Below are 27,182 nucleotides of genomic sequence, written 5' to 3'. Positions count from 1 at the left end.
TGGCTATTTTTGTAAGGGAGGGGAAAAGCTTTGGAGCAGAGATTGGGGGGCGACAGGGTGGACCTCACAACAGCAACCACATGAGACGAGCTCAGTCAGATACACATCTCCAATGTTGTTTATACCACCAGCTCTCAGAAATGCCTTTGAGAATTTTACACTGAACGACCAAAACAAGGGTAGCCAAACTTTTAAACTGGAAACTCAGAACTTGTTGCCTAAACATTTCCATTTTCATAGACACTTTGGCCTCGACCCTAAAAGTATTTTCAGAGATCAGTTACCGTAGCAAGACTGAATACCTTACGTATGTTGTTTTCTGCAGGGCTTGAATAAAGAAACACGACATGGTTGTATATTTTTTAAAATATGTCAATGGCATAGTTGTATTTGGTTTGCACAATATTTAGTGTATTGGAAAGTGTGATTTTGTTTCCATTAGTTTTAATTCTCACACTGTTGAAACTTGGATAATCCCTCGCTATATCTCAAGAGTTCACTGCATCAGTCGAGTAGGTAGCTTGGCAGGTAGCAATCAGAAGCAAGCAAGAATCAGGGACGATGAGCTTGTCAGGTGTCAGGACTAAGGACAGAGCATGCAGGCTGGATAGAGAGCAAAGGCCAGGAAGCAAGTAGCAAGAAGCTTATGGAGCAGTGAATTACAGCTTCAGGGAGATGTGTGCTATCCATCATTCTGCCGGACACTGAGGTCCAGCTCCGAGGGCCTTCTGGCTGTTCCCTCATTGCAAGAAGTGAGGTTACAGGGAACCAGGCAGAGGGCCTTCTTGGTGGTGGCGCCCGCCCTGTGGAACGCCCTCCCACCAGATGTCAAAGAGAAAAATAACTACCAAACTTTTAGAAGACATCTGAAGGCAGCCCTGTTTAGGGAAGCTTTTAATGTTTAATAGGTTATTGTATTTTAGTGTTTTGTTGGAAGCCGTCCAGAGTGGCTGGGGAAACCCAGCCTGATGGGCGGGGTGTAAATAAATTATTATTATTATTATTATTATTATTATTATTATTATTATTATTATTATTATTATCCTGGCAGAAAACTGAAATAGCATTGCTCTGAGCAATTTGGGGCTAACAGAAAGTGGTCAGAGATGCAAGAGGATTTATACATGAAATTTGGCAGTTCCTGCGTTGGAGCACCTTTGCATTGAGTGCCTATCTCAGATCCATTCATGCATTGTTTTGTTGCTGTTAATTATACGCAAAACTATATGCAAAATGTATGTATGATATATTTTTACACAAACATCTACATACAATAAATATGTGCTGGTTACTTTAGGAAACCTGGAATGTATATGCATATTATAATATGAATATGTGAGACTGTTTCATGCTTTTAGCAGAACCAGTAAAAAAACAACTTGCTTTTCAACGAGATTGAAGTGCAAGATGGGAATTAGAAAAAAATATCTGTGTGGATTAGTGTGACATTAAGATTTTCATAAAATTCCACCTTAAAAGTGTTTTCCTTGAAAAGGAAGTTGCCCCTTGAGATGTGATTTAGTGTAAAGAAGTTTTGCTGAGCCCCTTCAGGGCTTTTAAGCTAGTAAACAAAACACAATAGATGGTTCTTGATTTCCAGTGTATTTCATGATGTAATATTTTTCAAGGGAAAAGATTATTCTCTAGCAATTTATAATTTATTCCTAAAGCATAGTAAGAAACTGCTCAGATATCATTCAGCAGCTTCAGCTAACTCAGGCAGATTTTTAAAGTCTTAGAAGACTGTGGCTGCATTCATTGGAAGGCTGCACAGTGGCAGCTGGTGTGATGGCCTGGGATTCGGACTCGGAGGCTGAACCTGAGGGATCCCAGCCTGCACAGGATTCCCCGCCTCCAGAACCAGCTGAGCCGGGGCTGGGGCATGAGCCTGAAGGGTCCTCACCTGTGCTGGATCCTCAGGTGCAGGCACCAGCTGAGTCTGCTCTGGCTCCGCAGGTGATGGAGGACCCATTGCCTGCAGGTGCTCCACTCTCAGCCCCATCAGGGGAAGAGGAGGCTGCCTCTGGGTCCGGTCATCCTCCAGCCTCTCCTGAGCTACAGAGGCTCAGGGCAGAGAGGCGGAGGGAACTAAGTTCCCGCAGGAGGAGTGCTCACCTCCAGACCAGGAGAGGCAAGTCACCTGTGGACCGGGGCCGCCCTATGCCACGGGGCAGATAAAAGCCGGCCAGCCCCAGTCCCAGGTTGCGGGAGCAATGTTGTTGGTAGCCTGTTCCTGCCTGCACCCTGTCCTGCTTCTCTGCCAGAGTTCCTGACCTCACCCGACTCCCTGCCTTGGACCCAGCTTCAGCTTTGACGGACGGCCTCCATACTGCACCCTCGACCTCGGACTGGACTCGGACCTCGCCTCACGGTTAACCTTCGGGACCAGCACAGCTGGATACAGCCAAATGACGTTGCTTCAGCAAGTATTCCTGTTGTTTTTTAACCTGCAACTCTGGCTAAGAGGTGTGAGTGTCGTTAAAAATAAGAAAGGAGGCAGAAAATGAAAGATGGGAAGAGTGAAATTACTTGTCTTGAAAAGGTGGATGGAGAAAAGGAAGCCAAGATACACAGTGGTACCTTGGAAGTCGAACGGAATCTGTTCCAGAAGTCCGTTCAACTTCCAAAATGTTTGGAAACCAAGGCACGGCTTCTGATTGGCTGCAGGAAGTTCCTATAGCCAACCGGAAGCCGCATCGGACGTTCAGGGTCCAAAAAACGTTCGCAAACCAACACTCACTTCTGGGTTTGTGGCATTCAAGAGCCAAAACGTTTGACTCGCAAGGTGTACGGGATCCAAGGTACAACTGTAAAGGTATGCACCCATTCACTCAATCTTCTGTCAGCCAACACTTGCTTTGGGCAGTATCCTGCCTGAGCAGACAGAGCTTCGAAGGCTGCTTCCCCCAGGAACGGCCAACATTTTGTTGTGGGGCCTTGCTTGTATTTAATAAGTTGACACCATGAGCCCTGGGGCACAACAGAACTGGCACATTTTCTGATTCTGCTATTGGATTGTGTATAGTTATACCATCAGCTGTGAACCCGACATGACCATTTGATCCGTATGGCAGTGACTGTCATCTCTGACCCTGAGCTAGTTCCAGGGTAACAGAGTGGGCAGGTTGGAGGAGTGAGCGTATATTCATTACCTCGGTTGCATAAATGCACTGCTCCATCTGGTCTGGGATGATATAGATGGGGTGGTAGGTGCCTTCTTTGGGGTATCCAGCAGGAGCAATGGACCGGGTGGGCTCAGTTTTTTTACTGCGGTAAAGGGAAAAAGAAGCAAGGGGTGTGTTAAAAACTGGAGGGGGGAGCTTTGTTCCCTCCCAAAATATGTGGGAGCGGGATGGCTAGGGCCATTCATCAGCAAGTGAAAAAGAAGACATTCTGTACAGCATACTCAACTGGCAATGTATACAAGTCACAGTGCTAAGTGGAAGTGGACTCTGCCTCCTAGTAAGCCTTGATTATGGTGGCAATTTTCAATCCAGAAATTAAAAAACTCAGTTCTCATCAGGACTTTATGGCACCTTTGATCACTCTTGCCTGCTTAACCACCTTCATAACACACACCTAGCAGACTCTCTTTACCCACTGAACGAACATACAGGCCTTGGCTTTATCTTTGCTCCTCATGTTTAAAGTCTGTTATCGGCTCATGGCAAGGGAACTGTTCTCTTGTTGCTACTCTGGAAAGCAAGGGTGAGGTGAGAATGAGCAATGAATAGAAAATAATACAAAAAAGGGGAGTGTTTACATACTCAACTGGTTTGAGAGGGCACATTCATCATGGTCATCAGACAGATTTATTAATAATCATGAACATTTTAAACTCTTCAATATGATAAAATCATAAATAAATAAAAAGCACATATTTTACCAAGTCAGATCTCCCAATTGCTTAAATTTGCAGCTCAAAAGCCGAGAGTGGTCCAGTGTGCATCAAAACAAGTTGCGAAGCTTCCAACACTATCAACCAGGGTGTCCTTCTGAAGAGGCTGCCAGAGTTGGGTGTGGACAGGATGTATTGCAGTGGTTCTTCTCTTACCTAGACAGCTGTTTCCATATGGAGGTGCTGGGGAATTTCTGTTCAGCCCCACTGCATCTTCCCTTCAGGGTTCTGCAGGGTTCCATATTCACTCTCATCCTCTTTGTGAAACCACTAGGGGACAGTGCCCCTTGAAGGGTGGTATTTGGAGTGTGTCATCCTCAATATGCAGATGACATACCGCTTTATTTCTCCTCCTTCTGGAGCCCTGTGAGGCTTTGGGTAGAGGTAGCTCAAGGCATCTTGCTGCCTGAGGTTAAGAACCATATGGCTCCACCATCTCCATTCCATAGCTTGGCTCAACACTGCCAGCAGCAACACATGACATTCTTATGGCAGCAGTGAAGCTCCTCTGGCCTCCAGGCCCAATTCGGCTTGCATGTGGCCTGTGGTTTTTTCCCTAAACCACAACCACCTGTCCAAAACCTGAGGTCGTGTGACTGGATCACCTGCTTGCATGATCTGTGAGCTAAGATCAGCAGGGGAGGTTGTTCTGTTGCCAGAAGTTCTGTTACCTTTCAGTAGACCTCCAAACACTCCTCCTGATAGTCCTACTGTTTTCAAAAGTCCCATTCTATCAGCTACTCCATGACTGAAGAGAGGGATGACCTCATTTTACATACACAGTGAACACAAATTGTTCCTCTTTGTGGCATGTTTGTGGTAAGACCTCCAATACAGTGTAGGATAACCCCTACACTTCAAAAAACAAACACCATGGACTTTGCATTCATGGGTCTCCTGTAACCAGGGCTTTTCCCAGCCAGAACTCAATTCCTGCACCTCTCAGGGATGGTGCCGTTATAAGAGAACAAGGGAGGCATTCATGGTGAGTTCCGGCACCACTTTTTCATAATAAGAATAAGAATAAAATTTATTTATGCCCCGCCCTCCCCAGTCAGAGCCGGGCTCAGGGCAGCTAACACCAGTAAAATTACAGTAAAAACATAATAGGAAAAGGAAAAAAACCAATTTAAAATACAGGTCAAAATGCAATTTAAAATGCAGCCTCATTTTAAAAGTAGCCCATAGATCAAAACCATAAGGGGAGGGAAACATAAGGGTCAGACTGAGTCCAAACCAAAGGCCAGGCGGAACAGCTCTGTCTTGCAGGCCCTGCGGAAAGACGTCAAGTCCCACAGGGCCCTGGTCTCTTGTGACAGAGCGTTCCAAGAAGTCGGGGCCAGTACTGAAAAGGCCCTGGCCTTAGTTGAAACCAATCTAACCTCCTTGAGGCTCGGGACCTCCAAAATGTCGTTTGTGGACCTTAAGGTCCTCCACGGTGCATACCAGGAGAGGCAGTCTATTTTTTCTAGAAAAATAGCATTGCCATGACTAATTAGAAACACAAAATTTACCCCTTGGTATCTACTTTTGAGAACAGAGCATTTTAGAGCTAGTTATCTGACCAAACGCTCCCCAGCTTCCTTAATAAATGCTTTTATTGTGTTGCATTTACATGTGGTGCCCATTGTGGTCTTGGATGGCTTCCACAGACACACTTTGTATTTGTGGTCAACCTCAGGTGGAGTACATCACTTATTATCTGTTAGCCTGCCCGTTATATAGAGACTCAAGAGATTGCTTTCTGAAACCTTTGTTCACAAAAGCAAATAGGTACACTCCAGCAGAACTGGTCCTGTTTCTTTTGAGTGACAATAATAGCTTTGTAACACTGAGAATGGCGTTCTATACACTGGCTCCAAAAACAAAGAAAATCCCATCCTCCACCATGTGGCAGCCCTTAAGATATTTGAAGATCTGTTAATTTCAGTGGGTATACTCAGAGAACTTAGTTGGAGACAACCCATAATTTCTACCATCAAATACATGATGGGGAACAGAGCAGCCACTGAGAATACAATATCTGACAATTTTGGCTGATTTAAATCATCAAGGGGAAAAACTATTTTGAATTATTGGCCTCACTTTTAATTGTTTCATCTATTATTTGAGTTACCAGAGTGTATTATATTTAGTAGCTATAACCATATTCATTCATAATTATACTACCGACTCTAATTGCAGAGAACCTGCCGTCCCTAAGCATAAATAAGGTCGCGTAGATGGAATACTGGATGATGGCTGTGGTAATTTTCCACTCTGGCCTCCAGTATCAAGTAGTTATATAAACTACAGGTTTGTATAAAATGACAAGACTGAAATGTGTGGGTTTTTTTACAGTTCTTTCTTTATGAGAAAAAGCTGCCCAATTATATAGTCTTTTATAAGTTACTTAGAGCATCATAAATTCAGTTGATAGATGTCTGCATTAAATTCAGATTTCGTTTCAAACCAGGTTCTTTTTAAAGAGAAAACGGCAGCCGAAACCCCAAACTTTTCTTTAAAATTCAATATTTAATATATTTAAACACCCAATTTACCATCCTGATATTTGACTACTCCTGTAGAGTGTCGAGAAACAGGGAAAGGGAGATAATAGCAACAGTTAAAAGGTTGCTGAACTACAACTTTCAACAGCTCCAGCAAACATGGCCAGCGAGGATGGGAGCTGTAGTTCAGAAACATCTGGAAGCCCAAAGGTCTCCCACTCCTGTGTTAGATCATGTGACGGTTGCCAAAACATCTTGTACTGCCCTAGAAAGCTTTCTGCTCTGCTGCTAATGTTGAATGTTTTGTCACCTTGCTGGTTAGTCTACAAGATGATATGCAATTGACACATGAGACACTTAAAAGCACCTCTCAGCTTCTTGTCAATTTTGGGTCTCTTGTGGCTGCTGTTAATGGGGGAGAGAAAACTGAAGACAATGCAATTGTCCGTTCTAGATGATGCCAGCTTCACACTCACATTTCAGAATGAAACAGCAAGGACCAGTTTAGCCTCTCTTTGCAAAAATAATTCCCCTAAATATAGATAGGTAGCCGTGTTGGTCTGCCATAGTCAAAATAAAAAAAATCCTTCCAGTAGCACCTTAAAGACCAACTAAGTTAGTTCTTGGTATGAGCTTTCGTGTGCATGCAATTTCGTGTGCAATTTTTTTTATTCCCCTAAATATGTTTCACAATACATACCACAAAATAAAATTGGAATTCAACACAAATTACTGTATTTTTCACTCCATAAGGCGCACCTGACCATAAGGCTTTGGGGGGGGGGATTCAAGAAAAAATATATGCAGCTCTTGGGGGCTTTTGCGGGAGGTGGGGGAAGTGAGAGAGCCTCGCTCTGTCCCTTACCGCACCTCCTGCAAAAGCCCGCAAGAGCCGCGTGAAGCCTCCTCAGGGTAGCGGGATGAAAGCTCCCCACTGCCCTGCGGAGTCTTTGCGCCGCTAAGGCAGAAGCTAAAACAGCTAGAGGGAGCGCTGGCTTCTGGGGCAGCCTTTCCGCTGCTCCCCGACCTGCTCCTTGGGGCTGGCGGTGGGGGAAAGCCGAGCAGGCAGGTCGGGGAGCAGCGGAAAGGCTGCGTGCAGCCTTCCTGCTGCTCCCCGAGCTTGTGGGGCTGGCGGTGGGGGAAGCCCGGCTCCCCCCCCATCAGCCCCAGGGACCACACATTCACTCCACAAGACACACAGACATTACAGACATTTCCCCTTAGATTTTAAGAGGAAAAAAGGTGTCTTATGGAGCGAAAAATATGGTGCTTTCCTGGGCTGGGAACATTTCCAGGGCTAAATCTAGTAATAACGCCAGAGCGGAAGCTCACTTGGCCATACTGGACAAAATGCAAAGAGCTGCGCAGCTCATTCCATACGCGCTCCTGCATCAGGAAAGTAAGGAATTATGAACTGTCTCGCAGGGTCACATCAAGGTGGGTTCATATTCTAGCCCAGGGGTCTGCAACCTTTAAGACAAAAAGAGCCACTTGGACCCGTTTCCGAAGGGGAAAAAAACTGGGAGCCGCAAAACCATTGCAACATTTAAAACAAATATATCTCCGGAGCTGCGATCTGACAGTGGGCGGGAAGGTGACGTCGGGACGGTGTGTGACTAACGCACACACCGCCCCCATGCGACGTCACAGCCAGTACAGCGCCCGCCACAGTGGGGAGTGTCGGGGCGCACAATGCGCCTCCTCCCCTCGCTAGTATCCGCCCCGGAGCCGCGGCAAAGGTGTAAAAGAGCCACATGCGGCTCCGGAGCCGCGGGTTGCAGACCCCTGTTCTAGCCCATCCTTCTGTTTCCAGAAGGGACCAGGCAGATACCTCCAGGAAACTCCCAAATAAAGCGCATCTTTGTCCTCAGTATCTGGTGCTTAGACGTGAGCTGCCTCTAGGCATGGGTGCTTCATTGAGCTATCATGATTAGTAGCAATTAAGACACCTTTTCTCAACATGATCAGCCACGTTTGCTCCACTTGTAGAGAAATCTCTTCAGAGCTTGTTTATGAAACGGATGACTCGAAAATGCTATTACTGCCAGATTGGGTTACATTACTGCAAAAGGCACAACTGATTTAAGAAGAATGGGAGGTGGAAACAAGAAGAATTACCGGCAAAAGAAGAGTGGCAAATGAAATTAATGGACTATGCAGAATTAGACAAATTGGCAGGAAGGATTCGAAACCTGCGGGACCAGAGATTCTTAGAGGACTGGAGTAAATATTTGAACTATTTGCAAAGCAATTGTAATAAACAGATTACACTAGTAGGACTGCAAGAAGTTTTGTAAGGAGGATTATGCGAAATATTGCAAGGAAGATTATGAAGAGAATATCAGTTAAGGATAATTAAAAGTAATAGAGAAATTAAGAAATGCAGATTAAGTGATAAAGAATGGAAAGTCTTCAGAGATAGTTGACGGAAGTCTAAAAAGCTGTATAAGATAAAAATATATGTTAAATGACTGTGGAAAATGATATGTTTATATACAGTGGTGCCCCGCAAGACGAATGCCTCGCAAGACGGAAAACTCGCTAGATGAAAGAGTTTTCCGTTTTGGAGGTGCTTCGCAAAACGAATTTCCTATGGGCTTGCTTCGCAAGACGACAATGTCTTGCGAGTTCCTGCAGGGTTTTCCCCCTCCCCCTTTTTCTAAGCCGCTTATATATATATATATGAGAAGAATGGGAGGAATATACACATAGAACATTCTGCATTTGAATCCAAATGGATTTAGGAAGGAAGCACTGTGGAGGAAAAGGATATAGGAAGTATCTGAGGACTCGTGGATCATTTCTACTGGGAAGGAGGGTGAGGGAATGCCACATACATTTGCTATTCCAAGATAGCAACATGGATATGTGATTTTCAGAAACAGGACTGCAACAGCAGAAGGGAGAAAGACAACCTGTAGGAGCCTCCGCCCCTTGGGATATCCCTGTTCCTTTCCCCAAATTTTCAGTTTTCATTTTATTTATCCTCCTTCCTTGCACGACTGTTGTGGACGCTTCAGCGTTCCAATTTTGCAATTGGTTAGCCCTTAAGTAACTGAAATGGTTCAAAAGGGGTCCCTGCTGTCACAATTTCTACCAGTTAGTTTCCGGGCCCAATTCAAAGTGCTGGTTTTGACCTATAAAGCCTTAAATGGCTCAGGACTGCCGTACCTCAAAGACCGCCTCTCTTTATATGAACCCACTCAGACCCTGAGAAGTCTGGAGGGTGGCAACGTGAGAATGGGCATTTTCTGCAATGGCTCCCTGCTTGTTCTGTCACCACAGAGGTTCCACTAGCGCCTTCATTATGTATCCCGGCCAATGCACCAAGAAAATTAGCCTTATTGGAGTTCACCAATTGGGTCTGCGTTGCTCCCAGACAGGTGGAAGGAAGTCAAATAATACCGAGGGTTGGTTCAGAGAAAGAGTTCTTTATTTCTGCTCTCCGGAACAGCAGAAAGGCACCTGCGTGGTGTGTCCACAGCAAGTCCAAAGAAATGAGAAATTCCATGCAGTATATATATCCTCCAGGCACCCTCTCCCTCCTTGCCCAGGAATCCAGCCACGTCAGCCTATCCACGCAGGTTGACATCACAGATGTTCCTGCTCTGGCACTCTTAACCATAAAAGGGATTTCCTTCCCGCACTCCTGACCATAAAAGGATATTCCTGTTCCTACTCTTATCTTGGAGTCAGAGGTCACCATTTCCGAGAACACACTCTGGCGTTGTTCCCAGACTTGGGTCTGTGCGTCTTTGTGGTCAGAACATAAGATAAGGCACAGACGTGTTTTCTCTGTTCTACTGGTACAGTCAGGGTCATCCTTGACGTCACAAACTGATAAAGGAGAGAGCTGTGTTCTTGTTATGCATTTGCTCAACGGCTCAAGTTTATGCATTTTAGCTAAGGAAAAATAGGGATTTTGGTGCAGTTTAAAACTGCCTGCGTGGATTATTAGTTTGTTTTTGTTCTTATTTTTACGATGTGTTTTGTGATTTTTATATTGTAATTTTAAGTTGTGAACCGCCCTGAGACCCATGGGTATAGGGAAGTATACAAATTTAAATTATAATTGTAATAATAATTGTTGAAGGAACAAGAAGCCCCGACAATAATGGACTGGCATAACAAGCTACAAGAATGTGCTGAAGTGGCGCAGTTAACAAATACCCTGAGAGGCAATTCAAAACAAAAACTTATGGAAAAGTGGGATAGATATAAAACATATGTTCAAAAATACAGTAAAGGTTCACTATCTATGCTAGCATTTGATTGACGTTGGAGTGAGAATGAGTCGAGAAATAAGACTAAGAGCACATATTGATATAGGAATGTATTAGATAAAATGTAAAGAAATATACAATAATAAGAGTACATTCATTTGTAAAAAAGGAATATACAACGGGATAGACAGGAAGTCTAGTGTGTTGTTATGTATATGATATTTTTGGGGGAAATTGTTTTTGTTTTTTCTCTTTGTTTCTTTTTTATTTCATTTTCTTTCTAGGTATATAAACTTTGTATATAATTTTTGTATACATATTGGAAATTATATTATAGTAAGTGCTGTAATCTTGCCAACAAAGGTCTGTATAGTTCAAGCTATGGTTTTCCCCGTAGTGATGTATGGAAGTCAGAGCTGGACCACAAAGAAGGCTGATCGCTGAAGAATGGATGCTTTTGAATTCTGGTGCTGGAGGAGACTCTTGAGAGTCCCATGGACTGCAAGAAGATCCAACCTCTCCATTCTGAAGGAAACCAGCCCTGAGGGCTCATTGGAAGGACAGATCCTGAAGCTGAGGCTCCAAGACTTTGGCCACCTCCTGAGAAGACTCCCTGGAAAAGACCCTGATGTTGGGAAAGATGGAGGCCCCAAGGAGAAGGGGACGACAGAGGACGAGATGGTTGGACAGTGTTCTCGAAGCTACCAGCATGAGTTGGACCAAACTGCGGGAGGCAGTGGAAGACAGGAGTGCCTGGCGTGCTCTGGTCCATGGGGACATGAAGAGTCGGACACGACTAAACGACTAAACAACAACAAGTGCTGTAATGTAATATGACAATGTTTACTGATGTAATATAAGAGTGTTAACAAATAAATAAAATGCAAATTCAAAAAAATAAAAATAAATTATAATTGTAATAATTCTAATACTAGGTCACAGGGATGCTCTGAGGATAACACAGGGAAAAGGAGACCAATGATGCCACCCTAAGTGGAAATATAGAATAGATGTAAACAAATAAAAAAGTCTGTCTCCAGCCTGCCTGCCCCCAATTATGAATTGGGGCAGGGGACAGGTTTGGAATGAGGAAAAAAGCCTAACCTAAAAAACAAAGAAGAAAAGACTCTAGGACACAAACAGGTTATTCATGCCTATAAACACTGGACTTTACATGTAGGTCCTCATCAAATCCAATGTGTTGTTGTCTGCTAAGACAAGTTTGTCCAGGTAGGGCGTGCAGGCAGGGTGTAAAGAGTTCTCACTTGAGCCATTCTCTGCACTATCCTGCTGGACACAGTATTCCCGGTGTAGCCTGACCAAGGCAGAATAGAGTGGTACTATTACTCCCCTTGATCTGGACACTAGATTTCTGTTGATGAATCCTAGAATAGCGTCAGCTTTTAGTTGCTGCTGCATCACACTGTTGACTCATGTTAAGCATGTGGGCCACTAAAACCTCTAGATCCTTTTCACATGTACTACTAGTAATCCAGGTATCCCCCATCTTATATTTGCACATCTGGTTCTTCTTGCCTAAATGTAGAACCTGACATTTGTCCCTACTGTAACTCATTTTGTTAGTTTGAGCCCAGTTCACCAATCTGTTAAGGTCATTTTGAATCCTAATTCTGCCAAATTAACTACCCCTCTGAGTTTAGTGTTACAGTGGTGCCCCGCAAGACGAATGCCTCGCAAGACGGAAAACCCGCTAGACGAAAGAGTTTTCCGTTTTGGAGGTGCTTCGCAAAACGAATTTCCTATGGGCTTGCTTCGCAAGACGAAAATGTCTTGCGAGTTCCTGCTGGTTTTTTTTCCTCCCCCCCTTTTTCTAAGCCGCTAAGCCGCTTATCAGCTGATCCGATAAGCCGCTAAAAGCCGCTAATAGCGCTAATCCGCTAATCCGTCAATGGGCTTGCTTCGCAAGATGAAGAAACCGCTAGACGAAGAGAATCACAGAACGGATTCTTTTCGTCTTGCGAGGCACCACTGTACCTGCAAATTTGATGGGCATCCCAAATGATGATGATGATAATAATAATAATGTGGCAGACTCTCCTTCGTTGGAGGCTTTTAAGCTGAGGTTGGGTGGCCATCTGTCAGGGATGCTTGAGCTGAGATCCCTTCATGACAGGGTTGGACTAGATGACCCTCAGAGTCAATTTCCAACACTACAGTTCTAGGATTCTCCATCCTGAGCTTGTCTTGTCTGGCCAGGGTTGGGACTGGGCTGCTTACCATGACAACCATAGGCTGTCTCAGTACACCACTGATTCAGTGCATTGTTCAGGTCATACTCTTGATGTCACCTTTGTAGTAAATCAGGGTGGGAGTGAACCAATACAGTGGTGCCTCGCAAGACGAAAAGAATCCGTTCTGTGATTCTCTTCGTCTAGCGGTTTTTTCGTCTTGCGAAGCAAGCCCATGGACGGATTAGCGGATTAGTGCTTTTAGCGGCTTATCGGCTGATCGGATCAGCTGATAAGCGGCTTAGCAGATTAGAAAGGGGGGGGAAACCCCGCAGGAACTCGCAAGACTTTTTCGTCTTGCGAAGCAAGCCCATAGGAAATTCGTTTTGCGAAGCACCTCCAAAACGGAAAATTTTTTCGTCTAGCGAGTTTTCCGTTTTGCGAGGCATTCGTCTTGCGGGGCACCACTGTAGTTGGGGAAGTGTTTGTTTCCCCATTATCATGGATGAATAATTCCTTTGTCAGATTTGGATTGGCTGTGACAGATCCGCCCAGCAGCAGTGGGAACTGCTAATTATGATGGTCTGCCTTAGAAGGTTTATAGGATCTGGGGGATTCTTGCTGGCTCTTGGGCAATTTTCAGCAGACATGGATGGTGTGCCAGTTATTTATTATTCAGTCAGTCATTCAACTTATACACCGCTCTATACCCAAAGGTATAAGTTCACAACAAGACCATAACATCTAAAATCAAACCAAGAGCAATAACCCAATAACTCCCCCCCCCCCAGTCACATTTTAAAAGGGTGTTGGATCAACCAAAGGCCTGGTTAAAAAGGAATGTTTTTGCCTGGCGCCTAAAGGTGTATAATAAAGGCGCCAGGCAAACTTCCCTGGGGAGCCACTGCAGAGAAGGCCCTGTTCTTGTGTTGCCACCCTCCGGACCTCTGAGGAGGAGGCACACGAAGGAGGGCCTCAGAAGATGATCTCAGGGTCCAGGTAGGTTTTATGGAAAGAGGCGGTCCTTAGGTATTGTGGTCCTGAGCCGTTTCAGGCTTATAGGTAAAAACCAGTGCTTTGCATTGGGCCCGGAAACTAACTGGTTCCCAGTGCGGTCAGACCAGGATCGGTGCAATATGCTCAAACCATCTTGCTCCGGTGAGCAACCTAGCCTCTGAATTCTGCACCAGCTGAAATTTCTGAACCGTCTTCAGAGGCAGCCCTATGTATAACTTGTTGCAGTAATCTAACACTGAGGTTACCAGAGCATAGACAACAGTAGTTAAGTTATCCCTGTCCAGATTGGGGCATAGCTGGGCCACCAGCCGAAGCTGATGGAAGGCATTCTGGGCCACTGAGGTCACCTGAGCCTCAAGTGACAGCAAAAGATCCAGGAGGACCCCAAAGCTATGAACCTGCTCCTTCAGAGGAAGAGTAACCCCATCAAGAACAGGTGATCTCCCACCCGTCTGGTCTAGGGAACCACCCACTAACAGGGCCTCAATTTTATCCAGATTGAGCTTCAGTTTGTTGACTCTCATCCAGTCCATTACTAAGTCAAGACACTGGTCCAGCACTTCCATTGCCTCACCTGCAGATGTAAAGGAAAAATAGAGCTGAGTGTCATCAGCAAACTGCTGACAACGTACTCCAAATCTTTGGACAACCCCACCCAGCAGTTTCATGTAGATGTTAAACAACATCGGGGGTAGGATTGAGCCCTGCAGAACCCTCTGGGAACAACCATCCAAGTAGGACCATAACCACCGCAAAGCAGTGCCAACCACCCCTAATTTGGACAGCTGCTCCAGAAGTATACCATGGTCAATGGTATTGAAAGCTGCTGAGAGATTGAGGAGAATTAACAGGGACACGTTTCCCTTGTTACTCTCTCGACGGAAGTCAACATACAGGGCGACCAAAGCAGTTTCTGTGCCAAAACCGGGCCTAAACCCCGATTGAAATGGATCCAAAAAATAAGTTTCTTCCGAAAGTGCCTGGATCTGGTCTGTGACTACTAGCTCCAGAACCTTGCTCAAAAAAGGGACATTAGCAACTGGCTGGTAGTTCATTTGGTTTTCCAAATGCAGGGAAGGTTTCTTAAGGAGTGGTTTTACCACGGCCTTTTTCCAATAGGCAGGGACCACCTCCTCTTGCAAAGAGGCACTGATCACCTCCCTGGTCCAGCCAGCTGTTTCCTCCCTGCTGGTTTTTATCAGCCAAGAGGGGCAAGTGGTCGCCCTGACCAATCCGAGCACATTGTCCACGTCCTTGAGCCCTACCAGCTGAAACTCATCCAACACAACAGGACTAGTTTGTACTCCTGGGCACCCCAGGAGATTCATCTGCTATAACAGCAGAGTAAAGGTCTATCCATTCTTAAGGACCCCCTGGACCAGAGCACGCCAGGCACTCCTGTCTTCCACTGCCTCCTGCAGTTTGGTCAGACTCATGCTGGTAGCTTCAAGAACACTGTCCAGCCATCTCGTCCTCTGTCATCCCCTTCTCTTGGTGCCCTCCATCTTTCCCAACATCAGGGTCTTTTCCAGGGAGTCTTCTCTTCTCATGAGGTGGCCAAAGTCTTGGAGCCTCAGCTTCAGGATCTGTCCTTCCAGTGAGCACTCAGGGCTGATTTCCTTCAGAATGGAGAGGTTTGATCTTCTTGCATAACATAATCAGCAGGATTTATGGGGGAAAGAACTTGGGAAAGTAAGGTCTTTTCCTGGTGCCAAAAAGATAAAAATGTGACACTGTGGAGAGAACATCCCACAACTGAGGTGCCACTACTAAGGTCTTCCCTTGAGCCCCTCACCTCGGATGGCAGTTGAGGATCTTAATGTTTAGGTAGGTACATATAGAGAAAGGCAGTCATTCAAGGACCCTGGCTGCTCCTAAGTTACAAGAGGCTTTAAAGGTCAAAACCAGCCTTCCAAGGTGGGCCTGGAAACAAACTAGGATAAATCCCGTCACCCTAGTTTAAGAGGAAGCAGTGCCCTCTCTACTGCCAGGCACGACTTCCCAGCCTCTTAAGTTACACAAAGTAATATAAATTTATGCCCAACAGTGCATGCAGCTACAGTGGTACCTTGGTTTAAGAACAGCTTAGTTTATGAACAACTTGGATTAAGAACGCTGCAAACCCGGAAGTAGGTGTTTTGGTTTGTGAATTTTGCCTTGGAAGTAGAATATGTTCCACTTCCTGTTGAGTGTGTTCCATTTGTAAATTGAGTCCTCCACTGCTATAGGAAAGCATGCCTTGGTTTAAGAATGCTTTGGTTTAAGAACGGACTTCCGGAATGGATTAAGTTAGTAAACCAGGGTACCACTGTATAAATGAAGGTCATATGATGCACTACAGTCATACCTTGGGTTGAAGTAGCTTTTGGGATGAGTACCGGTATTTTCGGGTTGTGCTCTGCAGCAACCCGGAAGTAACGGAGTGCGTTATTTCCGGGTTTCGCCACTCGCGCATGGGTAGATGCTCAAAATGACGTCACACGCATGCGCGGAAGCTATGAATCACGACCTGCGGACGCGGGTTGCGTTCACTTCAGGATGCAAACAGGGCTCCAACTGTCCCATTTTAACTGCAACTGCAACTGCCCTGTTTTAAGCAGGACATCCCGGATTTACAGAAGCTGTCCCAACTTCTCATCCCAATCCCAGATGCCCTGTTTTGGCTCCTGTGCTGTGGCCACACCAGAGCGCGAGACCAAAAAGACGCACATTTTTTGCTCCCGCGCTGTGTCGTGAGTCACTTGGCTCTTCCTGTTACTGATGTGGAGAAGATGTTATTATAATTATTGTCTCCAAAAAAACCTAGAGGCTAATAAGGAGGCTAGTAAAGGGTTAAAAAATTGGGGGCGCAGTTCTGGAGTGACTCAGCTCCCCAATGAGAAACAGTTCCACTTTCAGCATATTGTCCTCAGCACTAAATACTTCCCAAGGATTGATTGGGCCAACACAAATGATCACAGTTAAACTTGGGTATTGGACTTGCCAAGCCTTACCGGACAGATGATCACAAGTTACCATAATTTTCATGAACAGCATTTATGACACCCCTCTCTCCAGTCCATAGAAGGACTTGCCATATAGGCCTAAGCAACACCATACAGGCTATGTCACTGTAGAACGTAGTGTCCTGAAGACGTTACTGGAATTAAAGAGATTGGCATAACGGCATTTGTGTGCTCAGCACCCAAAAGGTACAATGACCTTTCTGTAATTATAGGAATTAATGCCAGTATTTTGGCTGCTTGTACCAAAGACATGAAGATTTGGTAGGACCCCAGTATGCTCAAGCCTTAAGAAGAGATTTCAGAGAGTTTGTTGGTCTCAAACAAGTTTCACAATGCTTCCTGCTGGAGGGAAGACATTTGTCGCTTGCAGAGTTCATACCCTTCTGATCCCCCCAAATCAGATGATTTTAGTATAAATCCCACCAAACAATGAGTTGCCAGGAGCACTTTTAGATGTAGTCTTGCCTACATCTCCACTGAAGAAAAGGGAACTATAGATCCTTCTGAGGAATGACTCTAGGGGGGAAAATCACGGCATCTACAGGGATAGCACTGAGTTCACATCTATGAGGCTGCTATAATTGGTGACAGGCAAGACCACAGTGAGGTAACCCTTTGCGTTGATCCAGAGAAGTTTAACCTTAAGGACTCTCTTGAACCAGTGGAGTGGAAAGAGTGTTTGAAATTACAGCTGGCATCTAAACACAAAGGTTACTCATCAAATGAATAGGACGTGGTTTTGCTAACGTGGTAGGATACCTATCTGTCTGCATGACCCATAACTTTCCATAGAGATGTTCAGGTGGCCTAAGGGTGTTGATAGAACATCTACAAGATTGCCCAGTGCCGGAGATGAACCCCTGGAGGAACATGACACAACAAAGGAGGACTGCCAGGAGCAACAGGAGAGGATCACTAGCCAGGTCAACTGCAAAGCAGGCAAAACTTTTGTTACCATCTTCCTGGTTTGCTTTGCTACTGCTCCCCTTGAAGGAAGAGAAGGGTTGCCGGATTATTCCTGGAGGACATTGGGCCTACCCACCACGGATTCTAACAGCTGGTCTTGGCATCAGACTTCTAGACAGAGTAGGGAGGGAAATTATTGGTTTGATGTGAACGATTTTTGGACTAGAGGGAGGTTGAGATTTTATTTATTTATTGTTAATTAGTGGGTCTGAGTATTGCTTTATTATTTGAGTCTGTTTTTTAATGGATGTTACAATATATGAAATATTAATGTATTATGATTCTCTCTAATTTCCCCCTCTATGGTATGTGTGTGTGTGTTGTTGCTGTAAGTCACTGGGAGACCTTTGAGAGTCAGGCAACTAATAAGCTGAATGAATGAAAATGAAATGTGGTGGTGGCAGGTGACTTCCTATGGTAGGGAAGAGGCAGCAGTGTGCAGTAGAATGAGTCATGGTTTCAGTTGTCTCTACATGAAAGCTGTTAATACAGAATGGCAAATATGACCTAAAAAGCATTATTATCTGGTGGGATGAGACTAGGGCTGCCACACGTCTGAATTTTCCCAGATAGTACTGGGATTTCAAAGGTAAAGTAAAGGTACCCCTGAACGTTAGGTCCAGTCGCGGATGACTCTGGTGTTGCATGCTCATCTCGCCCTATAGGCTGAGGGAGCCGGCGTTTGTCCACAGACAGCTTCTGGGTCAGATTCCACAGACAGCTTCTATCAAACCAGAGCTGCGCACGGAAACGCCGTTTACCTTCCCGCCGGAGCGGTACCTATTTATCTACTTGCACTTTGACGTTCTTTCTAACTGCTAGGTGGGCAGGAGCAGGGACCGAGCAACAGGAACTCACCCCGCCGCAGGGATTCGAACTGCCGACCTTCTGATCGGCAAGCCCAAGAGGTTCAGTGGTTTAACCCACAGCACCACCCGCGTCCCTCAGAATGTAGAAACTGAGATGTTAATCCTTCTCAAAAGAAATCGATCAGGAAGGGAGGAGGACTAACATTATATGTAATGGATTGTAGACTTGTGAAGAGATCTATGACTTAGAGCATGGAGGGCAGATGGAGAGTATATGGGTGAAAACTGTAGCAGGGAAACAACAATGTCCTTACTGTGGGTGTCTGCTATGGATTGTCAAGCCAGACTTGGGTGGTGATGCCTTCCTCCAGCAGATTAGTTGTGTCTGCCTCTTCGTGACCCCATGGACCAGAGCATGCCAGGCACTCCTGTCTTCCACTGCCTCCCGCAGTTTGGTCAAACTCATGCTGGTAGCTTCAAGAACACTATCCAACCATCTCCTTCATGGATCACTGCCTTGCCGTGGCAAAGGGGCTTGAATAACTCAAAGAAGCTATGCCCTATGCCATGCAGGGCCACCCAAGATGGACAGGTCATAGTGGAGAGTTTTGACCAAATGTGATCCACCTGGAGCAGGAACCGGCAAGCCACTCCAGTATCCCTGCCAAGAAAACTCCATGGACAAAGACAACAGGCATAATCATCATAGGAGACTTCAACTACCCTGATATCTACTGGAAATCAAACTCTGCCAAGAATGTAAGATCAAACAAATTCCTCCATTGCCTCACTGACAATTTCATTTCCCAGAAAGTAGAAGAAGCAACAAGGTTGTCATCTGTCTTAGACATAGTCCTCATCAGCAGGGAGGACCTGGTCAACGAAGTGAAAGCACAGGGAACCTTGGGAGGAAGTGATCACGTCCTCTTGGGTTTCGTGATACAGAGACAAGGGGACAGCTGAGTGTAGTTGGACATGCACTCTAGACTTTAAGAAGGCGGATTTCAAAAAGAAAGGAACTACTGGGTGAGGTCCCATGGTCAGAAATACTCAAAGCAAAAGGAGTCAAAGATGGATGGAAGTTTCTTAAAGGTGAAATAATGAAGGGCCCAAATGCAGACAATTCCAACAAGAAAGAAAAGTGGGATACACCTAAATAAACTGTTTTTTCTTGCTCCAGAGAGTAGGAACCGAACCAATGGATTCAAGTTTCAAGAAAGGAGTTTCTGACTAAACAACTTTCTGACAGTAAGAGTTGTTCGACAGCGGTACAGACTCTCCTTCCTTGGAGGTTTTTAGAGGTTGGTTGGCCATCTGTCTTGTATGATCTAGTTGAGATTCCGGCATTGCAGGGGGTTGGACTAGATGACCCTCGGGGTCCCTTCCAACTCTACAATTCTATGATTCTAATAACTACTTCTTGCAGGGATCACCCAGGAGTCCATTTGCACCACTCATTGTAATTGTGTGCAAAAAGACTAGTACCATACTAGTACCACTGATTAAACTGACAGACCATTCCTGATAAATACACCTTGGATAGATGGCGCATTGAACAGTTTGACTGGAAGTACTAAGTGTTTTAAAGTGCTGGAACTCAGGAGTGGCTATTATAAAATTACTATGGCAGAGGCAAACAAGGAAAAGCGCTTTCATTTGCCCTCTGGGCTTCTATCAGTGTGAAGGATGCATCAAGGAGTGACTGAGGCTCCAGCTACATTTAAATGGTTGGTGGAGAAAGTCATAAGGGAGATTAATCTCCTTGGAATATTTGACGATTTAACCGTATTTGAGAATGAGACCTGACTAATGAAAGTTCTAGATCAACTAGAAGCTCATAGCTTGAAGCTCTTCTTAAATAAAATGTCAATCTTATCAGTCTTAAATGACATAGTATTATGCAAGTTGATTCTACTCAGAGTAGGCACATTGAATTATATGACCATGATTGATTAATTTTAATGGGTCTACTCTGAGTAATATTTACTTGAAAACCATGCATAAGTCTGAAGAAGGATTTCCACATGCAGTGGTGCCTTGGTTCTCAAACGCCTTGGTACTCAAACAACTTGGAACCCAAACACTGCAAACCCGGAAGTACGGTAAGTGTTCCAGTTTGCGAACTTTTTTTGGAAGCGGAACGTGCTCCATTTTGAGCGTTACGCTTCTGATTTAAGTGTTACGTTGAGGTCTGTCTGTTTTTGCTATTTATTTTGCATTTTGTTTTTGTGGTTCTTTTTTGTTTGTTTTTGTAACTGTATGGAACCCAGTTCAGCTACTGATTGATTGATTGTGTGACATTGTTTATTGCTTTCATTTTATGGATCAATGGACTCATTAGATAGTAAAATTCATGTTAAATTGCTGTTTTAGGGGTTGTTTTTAAAAGTCTGGAACAGATTAATCCATTTTGAATTACTTTCTCTGGGAAAGCGTGCCTTGGTTTTGGAACGCTTTGGTTTTGGAACGGACTTGCGGAACAGATTAAGTTTGAGAACCAAGGTACCACTGTATCGAGCTAAAATTAAAACTGCAGATAACTGACTTGAAATCCTTGAGACCATTTGAAGGATTTGGCTCCCAGAGATTTGTGTGAAACTAGCCCTCTGTTGTTTGTCCTCTGACAGATCTGATGAAAGGAGTCTGTCTTGTGGAAAGAGCATGTGTCCAGTCCGCTGATGGGAGATATCATAAAATATCAGAACTACTGGAAAATTTATGTGAATGGATAAGACTATCAAATTCCTAACACTTGCAACTTTTCTGATAGTAGGAAACCCTACATATTATACACTGATACTAATCTAGATTATTTTAATGCTGCTTTGTATCAAGAGTAATTTGAGGGAACATGTCTGGTTACATTCACAATAGGAAACTGTCAGACTGAGAACAAGGGAGGGGCAGGTGGAGGCTGCAACCTCCCCTCCAGCCAAGACTAAGACCAGGCACCCCCAAACTCAGCCCTCCAGATGTTTTGGGACTACAACTCAGGGTCAGGGATGATGGGAATTGTAGTCCCAAAACATCTGGAGGACTGAGTTTGGGGATGCCTGACTAAGACTTTCCCAATGCCTAACCACCACAGAAAAACTGAGGAGGAGTGTTGTGATCGCCTCAATTTGTTCCCCAGGGGGCAGACCCAAGCAAGGCCCATTGGCTGGTTGGACCTGCCCCCTGGGGAACCCCCAAACCCAGGCCACTTTGCAGTCTCCCCCAGCCAGCTGCCGGAACGCTGATGAGGCCCATGGCCAGGCCGCAATGCCACCTGACCATTGAAGGTCAGCAAACTTCTGAAAATGCTACCTGGAGGTCCTAGACTACCTGTCCCCTAAAATCCCACGCCTCGCTATCTAGCAAATGAAGGTATCAACTAGATTTTTTGAAGAATTGTCTGTCTGTTTGTTTTCTATAAATCTGGCCACCTCTCAAAATATTGTTGCCAAACTGGCACGAGGAGTCCTGAAGTTGACAGCTGCCATTTTGAATCAAGGTGGTGGTCCAAAATATGACTTCGGTGTGACTTAGCCCATTTTTTACATAGGTTTGGCTGCCTCTTCAAATATCACCAAACTTGATGTGAGAGTTCCTGATGTGGGGGTTTATGTTGATGTTTGGGGGGGTGGGCAGGTGACAATTTGAATCAAGAGTCTATCTCCAGAGTTTCTTAAAACAACAACAGAATTATTATTTGTGCCCCACCCAGACCAGATCCAGGCACTTTTGGAAGAAACTGATTTTCTGGATCGATTTCAATCGGGGTTTAGACCCGGTTTTGGCACAGAAACTGCTTTGGTCGCCCTGTTTGATGACTTCCACTGAGAGTGTAACAAGGGAAATGTGTCCCTGTTAATTCTCGATCTCTCAGTGGCTTTCAATACCATTGACCATGGTATACTTCTGGATTAGGCGTGGGTGGCACTGCTTTGCAGAGGTTCCAGTCCAACTTGGGTGGACTTTCCCAGAGGGCGTTGTTTGGGGAGTGCTTTTCAGCCCCCCTGACCCGTCAAAGTGGGGTTCGGCAGGACTGAATTCTATCCCCCAAGTTGTTTAACATCTACATGAAGCTGCTGGGTGGAGACATGCTCCTGTTAATTACCGTATTTTTCGCACTATAGGACGCACTTTTTTCCCTCCAAAAATGAAGGGGAAATGTGTGTGCGTCCTGTGGGGTGAATGCAGGCTTTCGCTGAAGCCTGGAGAGCGAGAGGGGTCGGTGCGCACCGACCCCTCTCGCTCTCCAGGCTTCAGGAGAGCCCCACCGCCAGCCCCACAAGCTTGGGGGACAGCGGGAGAGGCGCAGCGCGCAGCTTCGGCATGGCTCTGGGTCCCGTTCCGGGGGAGGGGGAAGCTCGGGCTTCCCCCGCCCCAGCCCCGCGCCTTGTGGGGGGGAATAATTTTTTTTGCCTTTATTTCCCCCCCCCAAAAAAATCTAGGTGCATCCTATGGACCGGTGCGTCCAATAGTGCGAAAAATACGGTAGTTGATTAGGAATGAGTTGTGAAGGAAAGATGGGCGTGTCTACAGGGTCATACTTTGCAGCATAAAACTGCTCCCCCATTAATTCCACTTCCAACACATAACCTCCAATCAAGTCAGAAAGCAAAAGAATTTGAGAAATCTAAACATGGCCAGAAACAACTTTAACAAATGGCACCTCCACTACTACACTACTACACTCATGTTGCTTAGTTGACAAAACAAGAGGTATCAGGGCTCACTGGGAAGCTGCCCCTCTGGCAAAAAATATTAATATTAATAAAGAAATATTAATATACATATTATTAAATTAATAAATATTAATAAATAAATCACCCAAGTACAAGAGAGATACAGTGGCGGGTAAACATTATCTGCTACCAGAAAGACACACTGCCCATGGTCAGAGCTGTTACTTACTACTATTCCATGTGTTCTTCAGCTCAGACCATGTCATAGAATCATAGAATCATAGAATCCTAGAGTTGGAAGAGACCACAAGGGCCATCGAGTCCAACCCCCTGCCAAGCAGGAAACACCATCAGAGCACTCCTGACATATGGTTGTCAAGTCTCTGCTTAAAGACCTCCAAAGGAGGAGACTCCACCACACTCCTTGGCAGCAAATTCCACTGTCAAACAGCTCTTACTGTCAGGAAGTTCTTCCTAATGTTTAGGTGGAATCTTCTTTCTTGTAGTTTGGATCCATTGCTCCGTGTCCGCTTCTCTGGAGCAGCAGAAAACAACCTTTCTCCCTCCTCTATGTGACATCCTTTTATATATTTGAACATGGCTATCATATCACCCCTTAACCTCCTCTTCTCCAGGCTAAACATGCCCAGCTCCCTTAGCCGTTCCTCATAAGGCATCGTTTCCAGGCCTTTGACCATTTTGGTTGCCCTCCTCTGGACACGTTCCAGTTTGTCAGTGTCCTTCTTGAACTGTGGTGCCCAGAACTGGACACAGTACTCCAGGTGAGGTCTGACCAGAGCAGAATACAGTGGCACTATTACTTCCCTTGATCTAGATGCTATACTCCTATTGATGCAGCCCAGAATTGCATTGGCTTTTTTAGCTGCCGCGTCACACTGTTGGCTCATGTCAAGTTTGTGGTCAACCAAGACTCCTAGATCCTTTTCACATGTACTGCTCTCAAGCCAGGTGTCACCCATTTTGTATTTGTGCCTCTCATTTTTTTGCCCAAGTGCAATACTTTACATGTCAATCAAATAAGATTCTGGAACAGAGGTGCCTTCATTATAAACCTTTAGGCACTAGGCAAAAAAAATCCTCTTTAACCAAGCCTTTGGTTGATTCGATTCACATCCTATGTCCTTTTAAAATGGGGGGCAGGGGCTTATTGGGTTGTTTTTATTTTGATTATGTACTCTGTGGTTTTATATTCTGGTTTTATCCTGTGAACCACCCTGAGACCTGCAGGTATAGGGCAGAATATAAATTTAATTATTAATAATAATAACTTGGCAGAACGTGAGGAGGAATTAAAGAACCTCTTAATGAGGGTGAAAGAGGAGAGCGCAAAATATGGTCTGAAGCTCAACATAAAAAAAACTAAGATCATGGCCACTGGGCCCATCACCTCCTAGCAAATAGAAGGGGAAGAAATGGAGGCAGTGAGAGATTTTACTTTCTTGGGCTCCATGATCACTGCAGATTTCGTGACAGCAGCCACGAAATTAAAAGACGCCTGCTTCTTGGGAGAAAGCGATGACAAACCTAGACAGCATCTTAAAAAGCAGAGACATCACCTTGCCAACAAAGGTCTGTATAGTTCAAGCTATGGTTTTCCCAGTAGTGATGTATGGAAGTGAGAGCTGGACCATAAAGAAGGCTGATTGCCGAAGAATGGATGCTTTTGAATTCTGGTGCTGGAGGAGACTCTTGAGAGTCCCATGGACTGCAAGAAGATCCAACCTCTCCATTCTGAAGGAAATCAGCCCTGAGTGCTCACTGGAAGGACAGATCCTGAAGCTGAGGCTCCAGTACTTTGGCCACCTCCTGAGAAGAGAAGACTCCCTGGAAAAGACCCTGATGTTGGGAAAGATGGAGGGCACAAGGAGAAGGGGACGACAGAGGACGAGATGGCGGGCCAGTGTTCTCGAAGCTACGAACATGAGTCTGACCAAACTGCGGGAGGCAGTGGAAGAAGTGCCTGGCGTACTCTGGTCCAGGGGGTCACAAAGAGTCGGACACCACTAAACGACTAAACAACAACAAAGTTGGTGGTAGCTTAACTATGTATTGTATGACATACTTTCTTCTGCCTGTCCTGAATCTTCCAACATTCCATTCAATTGAATAATCCCTTGTTCTGTGTCACAGAGTTAGTGAATGGTAAATCATACCGTTCAAAATTGGAGTTGACTCTTTATTATCAAAAACACAATCTTCACAGACTTGGCTGAGTGTCAGGCCTAATGAGCATAGCAGCTCGGCTTCCGTTTCTGGTCTGCTCCTAGATTGGATGCTTCCTCGACATCGCAGGGACATGCAGACGAAAATAAGGAGAATGGCAGGGGTTATCCCATTCTCTGAATTCCTCTCAGGGCAAGGGGATAATGAGCTTTCAACTGCAATTGTCTTGTGGTCTGGCATTCGCTTTCCCATGGAACGCGAGAGCAGGCAAAAGTGCCTGATGCAGAAGCACTTCACTGCATACCAGAGGAGATGTGAATCCAAGCTGTGGGACATTCAGCTACATGGATTTAAGCTTTGAACTGAGATAAGATTTCATTCTGTGTGAGAGACAGTTGGGGAGAAGGAAGCCTACAACTATTGTTTATTCTAAGTTTTTCTCTACATTTCTGATTTGGCAACCGTGTCCAGAATGCAAGTTTAAAAAAAAAGATACACAAGTGAGGATTGAAAACGGAGTAACATTAAGATTACAAAATAACAAGAGACTGCATGTGTCTTAAAGTGAAGGAGGGCGGGGAAAAGATCTGTGTCTGAACAGACTATGCTGGAAATGTAGAGTCAATCCCCCACCCTCCTGTTTTTACAAACAAAAAACAAAAGGGGGAGGGAAGAGACTGAGAGGATTTGAAATGTAACCTAAGATGAGGGATAATTTGCCATAAATCTTAGCTGTAAAGATGAAAGGAAACTGGGGGCTGTGAATAAAGGTGACACAGGGGTTTTGTGAGCTGAAAGGGAGTGCAAAATTATTTGCAGCAACATTGAAATAGCCCACTCTTCCCAGGCTGAGGAGGAAATGGCAAAGATTTGAGACATAGCTTAACCAGTGGGGGAGAGAGGACTGTTGCAGGCTGTTGTTTGTTTGGAAACATTGTATTATGGGATGGACTGATGCAGAGACCTTTGAGAAACTTCGGAATAACCATTCCACCCCTGAGACTCCAAAATGACTCCCAGGCTGTACACTTGGTCCTTCAAGGGCACAGTTACCCTATTCAGAACCAGGGAGTTTGCTACACCTGCCCGCCCCCTGTCCCCCAATAACAGTGCTTCAGTCTTGTTGGGATTCAACCTCAATCCGTTAGACACCATCCATTCTCCAACCACCTCCAGGCACTCACACAGGACCTTCACTGCCTTCACTGGTTCCGATTTAAAAGAGAGGTAGAGCTGGGTATCATCCGCATAGTGATGAACACCCAGCCCAGACCCCCTGGTGATCTCTCCCAGTGGCTTCATGTAGATGTTAAAAACCATGGGGGAGAGGACGGAACCCTGAGGCACCCCACAAGTGAGAGCCCAGGGGTCTGAACACTCTTCCCCCAACACCACTTTGGGTAGGTAGAGCTCTACATCATCTGCACACTGATTTGAGACTGGGTGATAGTTGGCCATTGGGGCTGGATCCAAATATGTTTTTTTAAGAAGCAGTTTAATAACCGCTTCTTTAAGTGGGTCTGGGAAGACTCCCTCACAGAGGTAAGCGTTCGCCACATCACGGAGCCCATCATCCAGTCCTGGCTGACTCGCTTTTATGAGCCAGGATGGGCAAGGATCAAGGAGACAGGTGGTAGGCTTCACTCATCCAAACAGCCTATTCACATCCTCAGAGGTAACAGGTTGAAATTGATCCCATACAACTTGAGTAGACAGAACTCTAGCACTCTCC

General features: G+C 45.2%; 1 protein-coding gene and 1 long non-coding RNA gene across 2 annotated transcripts in view; both read right to left on the bottom strand.

The window, feature by feature from the left end:
* Positions 1-27,182, bottom strand: part of LOC310712949 — a 2,318,697-nt gene that overhangs the window by 397,122 nt on the left and 1,894,393 nt on the right. The gene's annotated exons all lie outside the window — the stretch shown is intronic.
* DLL3 (delta like canonical Notch ligand 3) overlaps positions 1-27,182 on the bottom strand; it is a 173,404-nt gene that overhangs the window by 18,131 nt on the left and 128,091 nt on the right. The window contains exon 8 of the mRNA XM_083516186.1: positions 3,153-3,267. Within this exon, the coding sequence (XP_083372312.1) occupies positions 3,153-3,267 (115 nt within the window). The remainder of the gene's footprint in view (positions 1-3,152; positions 3,268-27,182) is intronic.

The sequence above is a fragment of the Podarcis liolepis genome (genome assembly GCF_965112155.1).
Source record: "Podarcis liolepis genome assembly, chromosome: 7".
NCBI lineage: Eukaryota > Metazoa > Chordata > Lepidosauria > Squamata > Lacertidae > Podarcis > Podarcis liolepis.
Note: the sequence above shows the minus strand (reverse complement) of the source record. Positions and strands in the feature narration are given on the sequence as shown.